Source organism: Entelurus aequoreus, linkage group LG04 (genome assembly GCF_033978785.1).
Source record: "Entelurus aequoreus isolate RoL-2023_Sb linkage group LG04, RoL_Eaeq_v1.1, whole genome shotgun sequence".
NCBI lineage: Eukaryota > Metazoa > Chordata > Actinopteri > Syngnathiformes > Syngnathidae > Entelurus > Entelurus aequoreus.
In genome coordinates, this window is record NC_084734.1 from 36895154 (window position 1) to 36902653 (window position 7500).

At 45.0% G+C, this 7500-nt stretch overlaps 1 protein-coding gene across 3 annotated transcripts in view; it reads left to right on the forward strand.

The window, feature by feature from the left end:
• Positions 1–7500, forward strand: part of LOC133648547 (estrogen-related receptor gamma-like) — a 61438-nt gene that overhangs the window by 18351 nt on the left and 35587 nt on the right. For all 3 annotated transcript variants that reach the window (XM_062044748.1, XM_062044746.1, XM_062044747.1), the window contains 2 exons: positions 3817–4062; positions 5992–6149. In XM_062044748.1, coding sequence (XP_061900732.1) covers positions 3830–4062; positions 5992–6149 — 391 coding nt within the window. In that variant the 5' untranslated portion in view covers positions 3817–3829. The remainder of the gene's footprint in view (positions 1–3816; positions 4063–5991; positions 6150–7500) is intronic.

Sequence of the window (7500 nt, forward strand, 5' to 3'; positions counted from 1 at the left end):
TCATTCCCAGCTGAATATCAGGTCCCACCCGCCTCTCACAACATCTTCCCTATCTGAATCGCTTCCACTGCCCTCTAATTCTCACTCTAACTTTCCTCATCCACGAATCTTTCATCCTCGCTCAAATTAATGGGGTAATTGTCGCTTTCTCGGTCCGAATCGCTCTCGCTGCTGGTGGGAATGATTGTAAACAATGTGCAGATGTGAGGAGCTCCACAACCTGTGATGTCACGCTACTTCCGGTACAGGCAAGGCTTTTTTATCAGCGACCAAAAGTTGTGAACTTTATCGTCGATGTTCTCTACTAAATCCTTTCAGCAAAAATATGGCAATATCGCGAAATTATCAAGTATGACACATAGAATGGACCTGCTATCCCCGTTTAAATAAGAAAATTTAATTTCAGTAGGCCTTTAACGGAGGTTCCGAACACTTTGTAATGTCGGCGAATTGTTCCATTTTTGTGAGGCAAAAAAAATAGTCTTTAGCACATTTTGTCCTTGAATTTGAATGTGTTCAGTGCAAAATAATTACAAAAATAATAGTGCAAATATTCATATCAAATTGGCACCAGGACACCTTAAACCGCAGTTTGATGATCGACTGCTTGTTTCATCGGATTTGCGGTCTCATGTTTTGGACACTCTAGTGAAAAGCAGGGCGGAGCTTGTGGTGAGTTGGCTCCAATGGTGGGGGAGGATGCTGGTCAGACCTGGCAGGCCCAAGCACATTGTGAGGGTCTGCTGGGAACATCTAGAAGTCTCTCCCGTCAGAGAGAGTTTCAATTCCCACCTCCGGAAGAACTTTGAACATGTTACGAGTGAGGCGCTGGTCATTGAGTCCGAGTAGACCATGATCCGTACCTCAATTGTCGAGGCGGCCGATCAGAAATGTGGCCGCAAGGTGGTCAGGGCCTGTTGTGGCGGTATTATCAGAACCTGCTGGTGTCGGTGAGGAATGCCGTCAAGCTGAAGGAGTCCCATCGGGTCCTTTTGGCTCTTGGGACTCCAGAGGCAGCGGACAGGTACTGACAGGCCAAGCGATGTGCGGCTTCGGCGGTCACGGAAGCAAAAACTCGGATATGGAAGGAGTTTGAGGAAAACGATTCTTGACCACCATCCGCCGCCTGGGGAGGGGGAAGCAGTGCACTATCAACACCGTGTATGGTGGGGATGGTGTGCTGCTGACCTCGACTCGGGATGTTGTGGATTGGTGGAGGGAATACTTTGAAGACCTCTTCAATCCCACCTACATGTTTTCCTGTGAGGAAGCAGTGCCTCGGGAATCTGTGGTGGACTCTCCTATTTCTGGAGCTGAAGTTGCCGAGGTAGTTAAAAAGGTCCTCAGTGGCTGGGGGTGGATGAGATCCGCCCGGAGTTCCTTAAGGCTCTGGATGCTGTTTTGTTTAACAAGACTCTGCAACATTGTGTGGACATCGGGGTCGGTACCTCTGGATTGGCAGACAAGGGTGGGGGTTCCTTTATTTAAGAAGGGGAACCAGAGGATGTTTTCCAACTATCGTGGATCACACTCTGCCTCTCTGTTAAGGTCTATTCAGGTGTACTGGAGAGAAGGCTACGCTGGATAGTCAAACCTCGGAATCAGGAGGAGAAGTGTGGTTTTGGTCCTGGTTATGGAACTGTGGACCAGCTCTATACTCTCAGCAGGATCTTTGAGGGAGCATGGGAGTTTGCCCAACCAGTCTACATGTGCTTTGTGGACTTGGAGAAGGCATTCGACCGTGTCCCTCAAGAGGTCCTGTGGGGAGTGCTCAGAGAGTATGGGGTATTGGACTGCCTGATCGTGGTGGTCCGCTCCCTGTATGGTCGTATCAGAGCTTGGTCCACATTGCCGGCAGTAAGTCGGACCCGTTTTCAGTGAGGTTTGGACTCCGCAAGGACTGCCCTTTGTCACAGGTTCTGTTCAGAACTTTTATGGACAGAATATCTAGGCGAAGTCAGGATGTTGAGGGGACCCGGTTTGGTGGCTGCAGGATTAGGTCTCTGCTTTTTGCGGATGATGTGGTCCTGATGGTTTCATCTGACCAGGATCTTCAGCTCTCAGTGGATCGGTCTCCAGCTGAGTGAAGTGACAGGTGTGAGAATCAGCACCTCCAAGTCCGAGTCCATGGTTCTCGCTCGGAAAACGTTGGAGTGCCATCTCCGGGTTGGGGAAGAGATCTTGCCCAAGTGGAGGAGTTCAAGTACCTCGGAGTCTTGTTCACGAGTGAGGGAAGAGTGTATTGTGAGATCGAGAGGTGGATCAGTGCGGCGTCTGCATTGATGCGGACCCTGTATTGGTCCATCGTGGTGCAAAAAGAGCTAAGCTGGAAGACAAAGAAATCTCAAAAAACCCGCCGTTGATCTACGTTGCTACCCTCACCTATGGTCATGAGCTTTGGGTTATGACAGAAAGGAGAAGATCACGGGTACAAGTGGCCAAAATGAGTTTTCGCTGTCAGGTGGTGGGGCTCCCTTAGAGATAGGGTGAGAAGCTGTGTCATTTGTGGACGCGCAGAGTAAAGCTGCTGCTCTTCCACATCGAGAGGAGCCAGATGACTTGGTTCGGGCATCTAGTCAGGATGCCCCCGAGTGCCTCCCTGGGTAGGTGTTTAGGGCACGTCCGACCAGTGGGAGGCCATGGGGAAGACCCAGGACACTTTGGGAGGATTTTGTCTCCTAGCTAGCCTGGGAACGCTTCGGGATCTCCTGGGAGGGGCTGGACGAAGTGGCTGGGGAGAGGGAAGTCTGGGTTTCTTTGCTTGGGCTGCTGCCCCTGCGACCCGACCTCGGATGAAATGAAGAAGATGGATGGATGTTATTTTTAGTGTTATTGAATATAATACAATATGTAAACATACTAGTGTACGTAGGACCATTTAAACCAAGTAGTAGGTTTTGTAAATATTTTGCCTGCAAATTGCATTCCTGCCAAATAATCTAAAATATCAATCAGCATTTTAGTTTGACCCCATGCAAATTGACCTGAGACCCATTTTGGTTCCAGGAACTTGCCCTAAACCAAAGAACCTATTCTTATGCTTTTCTTACCAAATATCCTTAGAATTACTGTTTATGAAGACAATTTAATATCCCTATTTAGGTCTTTATATGTTGCATTGTGTGTGTGCATAAGTATCTTTGCGGGATTCTAGAGGCGTCAGTAGCGCGTGGCCGTGGTTTGCTCTGGCGGCAGTTAAAAGCAACCACACACTTTGCCAAGTAAATGACTCGTGGGCCCACAGTGATGTGATTTACATGGCAGGAAACACTCTGACACGTGTGTGTGTGTGTGTGTGTGTGTGTGTGTGTGTGTGTGTGTGTGTGTGTGTGTGTGTGTGTGTGTGTGTGTGTGTGTGTGTGTGTGTGTGTGTGCGGGTGTGTGCGTGTGTGTGTGTTCTGGTCTGAGTTTTGTAAAGTTGGCCTGGCGACATAAAGTTGCATGCCGAAGTGTGTCAGGGTGTTTATGAAGACACATGCTTTTTCAGTGTGTCGCGAAGTGTGAGAGTGTGTGTTTGACATATTCTTGATCGCGTGAATAGTGTGGGTGGGTTCTTATTTTTACTTCCGCGCACATGAACGCCAAATGCCATAATGCAGACGATTTGTGGTTGGACTATTTGACTGCATTTGATTGTTCCTTTAAAAAACAAAGCAGTGTCATAGGCAGCAGGTTTGCATAATATGGGAAATCACAAACTGCTGCGTTAGGATGGATGAATGCATGGGTTAACACAGTATAGATAACACTTTGTCTGTATACTTTTGAAATATGTGTTAATAATAATAATACAATCATTTATTTTATCTCTTGCAGAGATCCTGGTAGAATGTCCGTAAGGGGCCTGGACCCCACCTGTACCTCCTCCATAAAGCGGGAGCCCTCCAGCCCCAGCTCCCAGGGAGACGCCAGCCCGGCTCAGCCCAGTCCCGGTAGCTCTTCGTCGGACACCAACTCCAGCTACGGGCCCCTTATTAAGGGCCACGTCCACACCAATGAACTGGACTCACCGGGTCCTTACGGGCGTACGACGGGGTCGTCTGACAATGGAGGACCTAACAGGTTGGTGACATACTTAGAGGACAAAACATTAGGTGCACCACGAGCATGTCAAGGTCAGAAAAGTGTTGATTTAATAATATTTTAGAAGTATTGATTTTGATAATATTTAGATGATTATGAAGGCTGCTACTAAAGTAACTTTATAATTTGAAACAGCTTTGCAGTTCAATTTAGTGCGTATTATTTTGCAGGCAATAATGATGACAATATCTATATTCAAATATTGTTCAACTTGTTAGCAAGACGACTTGTTTGGGCGGCGTGGCGAAGTTTGTAGAGTGGCCGTGCCAGCAATCGGAGGGTTGCTGGTGACTGGGGTTCAATCCCCACCTTCTACCATCCTAGTCACGTCCGTTGTGTCCTTGGGCAAGACACTTCACCCTTGCTCCTGATGGCTGCTGGTTAGCGCCTTGCATGGCAGCTCCTGCCATCAGTGTGTGAATGTGTGTGTGAATGGCTGAATGTGTAAATACTGTCAAAGCGCTTTGAGTACCTTGAAGGTAGAAAAGCGCTATACAAGTATAACCCATGTATCATTTATTTATTTCCAAAATGCAAAAACTAAAAATCTAATTTTCATCAAACTTAGCAGCCAACATCCTCCCATTACAGGAGTGCAGATACAGCAATCTATTTTCATGCTTGGCTGTTACAGTCCACTTACATTGGACCTAGTGGGACAGTGACCCACATGATCCAGCAGATGGCGCTGCGATGAAAAAAGTTAAGTGCAATGCACATTACAGGACTGGAGTGGAACTGCAGTGTTTCCCACACATTTATTTATTTGTGGCGGCCCGCCACGTAAGAATTACGTCCGCCACAAATTAAAAAAAAATAAAATAAAAAATAAAATATATATATTTTTTTTGTCCTGTCCAGCTTCTCAGGCAAATCATATAGTTGATGTAGATGCCCATACAGGCTGTTCAGACTTACTTTACAAAAGAGAAGGGTAGGATACTTCTCCTGTTGCCTTATTTGAATTTGACCACTACTGTTTTCTGTTTATTTGTTACTGACTGTGGCAGGACACCTCTGCCTCTGTTTCACTTTATGTTGCTGGTAAATAATATGGTTGTAGTAGTAGGCTAAAGTTAAATTATTTAGTATGCACTAATTAAAGGGGCAGAGCTTTAAGAGACATTTTAGCTTTTATATTTTATAAGATATATTTTTTGTAAGAACCACAATTAATAAATATATTTCAGTGAATAACTTATTGTTCAAATCTGTATATAAATATGTACATAAAGTGTTGTAATTATATTGTAAAATGGATGGATGGACGTTTAAAACAAAACTGTTATTATTAATTAGTAAGTATAAATTTTTTTAGCCTTTTTAGAGAAAATCATACTATTATAGTAAATTATGCAAATTACTCGATGATGTCATGGTGACCACGCCGATAGCCACGCCCCCACCGCCACAGGTATCTTGGCAGTTTATGGGAAACACTGAACTGTATCGCCAAACATGTCGGGTTTTTTAGTTGTTAAGTCAGTCTTGGTAAGAGGAGTTCGCTCTGTTTAGACCTGCACAAGTAGGGGTGACATTTCTCACCCTGCTCAATGCGAGCTAAAAAACAACCCTTTGTCACTTTAAATTTTTTTGGCCAAATCAAAATTTGGTACGCACCTTTAAGGGACTGGCAAGCATGTGAGTTTAAAATTTAGGCAAGATTAGTTGAAAAACATGGCCGCCATCAATGAGCGTCTTGGCAGGAGCTTGGCCGAGATTTAGCAACCAATTGTCCATAAGTCATTGATTGTCTAATGGTTTTCAAACGTATGTGGGGTGTAAGCTAGCATGTCTTCCAAAACATTTTGACATCAACCTGCAAATTTACATGGAGTGATCAAATTCATTTCCATGACTGTACCTAATGTTGTGACCCGTGCTTTTGACATTAACGTCCACATTTAGGAGGTTCGTGGAGGAGGAGGCCCAAGTGAAATGTGAATTCCTCCTGGGCTCCGTGGCCAAGCGTCTGTGTCTGGTGTGCGGCGACGTGGCGTCGGGCTACCACTACGGCGTGGCTTCGTGCGAAGCCTGCAAGGCTTTCTTCAAGAGAACCATTCAGGGTGAGAGACGTGACTCGTCCACACGCACACACACGCTCTGGTGGGGTGGGGGCGAGGAATGTTTAAACTTAGCTGTCAACCTGTTGTACGAGCGACACGGTTTGTTTTGGTGTAAACAAGTGCTAATCGTCGGTCAGCTTACAGCTTCCTGCCTGCAGCCTAACGGCGCGTACATCAGCTCCTGTTTGCAAACAGCTGATGTTGATTTAAAGTGTGTACAGTCAACATGTAGTTTAGCTTGGTCAGATGCACTGCACATTCACACTCCTTGGCTACATGCTGAAGAAGTTGGCTAATATTTATACAATACAGTAGTACCTCAATTTACAACTTAATTGGTTTTGTGACGAGGCTCTCAAAGGGGAATTGCACTTATTTTGGAATTTTGCCTATCATTCACAATCCCTATGTAAGACAAGAACACGTTTTTCTTTTTTTATAAATATATTCTAATTTGTAATATACAGCAAGTATGAGGTGCCTATTGGGAGTCATGTATTGCACCCATATGCCTTCTACAAAAACATTAAAAAACAGCAACAATAGTCCATTTACATGTTGTGACCTGAATATCAACCAAGTATTAGCGATATTGTTACTATACATTGTACAGTAAAGCCTGGCGTTTACTCTCGTGTTACGCAACTTGCATAAGTGACGCCATCTTGCCCTCTGCCCCTGCGTACCTTCCCGCAAGCCTTTCATGGCTATGCAGACCGCAGATCTTTGATTGGTCAGCTTTTGTAAAGGAGGCTCCCTGAGCACAGGAGAGCAGACTTGTGTATGAAATGCACACATTATTGTATTAGAAATAAAGCCACACTGATTAAACATTTGCATGAAAACTGATATTGTGTACTTTGCATCTCAGTGCACGCTAAAAATAATTACAGAATGTGTCGTTTTTCAGCTTATTGTGTGGTTGTTGCGTCCATAAGAAGTCACAAAGTATGACACACTTAAACTCTTTTTGCCAAACATCAATAACACATGACCATACATATTAACACCAGCATGTTGTTAGAATCCTTATTTAACAGTTTTGTTTATTTCAATTACATTATAGCTCTCTCTTGACATGTGTCCCGAACAGCCAAATAGCATTGCAAATAGTAAATGCGTTCTCTGCCGCGACTCGTTCAAAAGTTGCACACTTGCCCAGTCCATTTTCTCCAAGATATTCTCCTCTGGTTTATAAGTAAAACGTCCATTAAAGTTAAAGTTAAAGTACCAATGATTGTCACACACGCACTAGGTGTGGTGAAATTTGTCCTCTGCATTTGACCCATCCCCTTTCACCCCCTGGGAGGTGAGGGGAGCAGTGGGCAGCAGCGGTGCCGCGCCCAGGAAT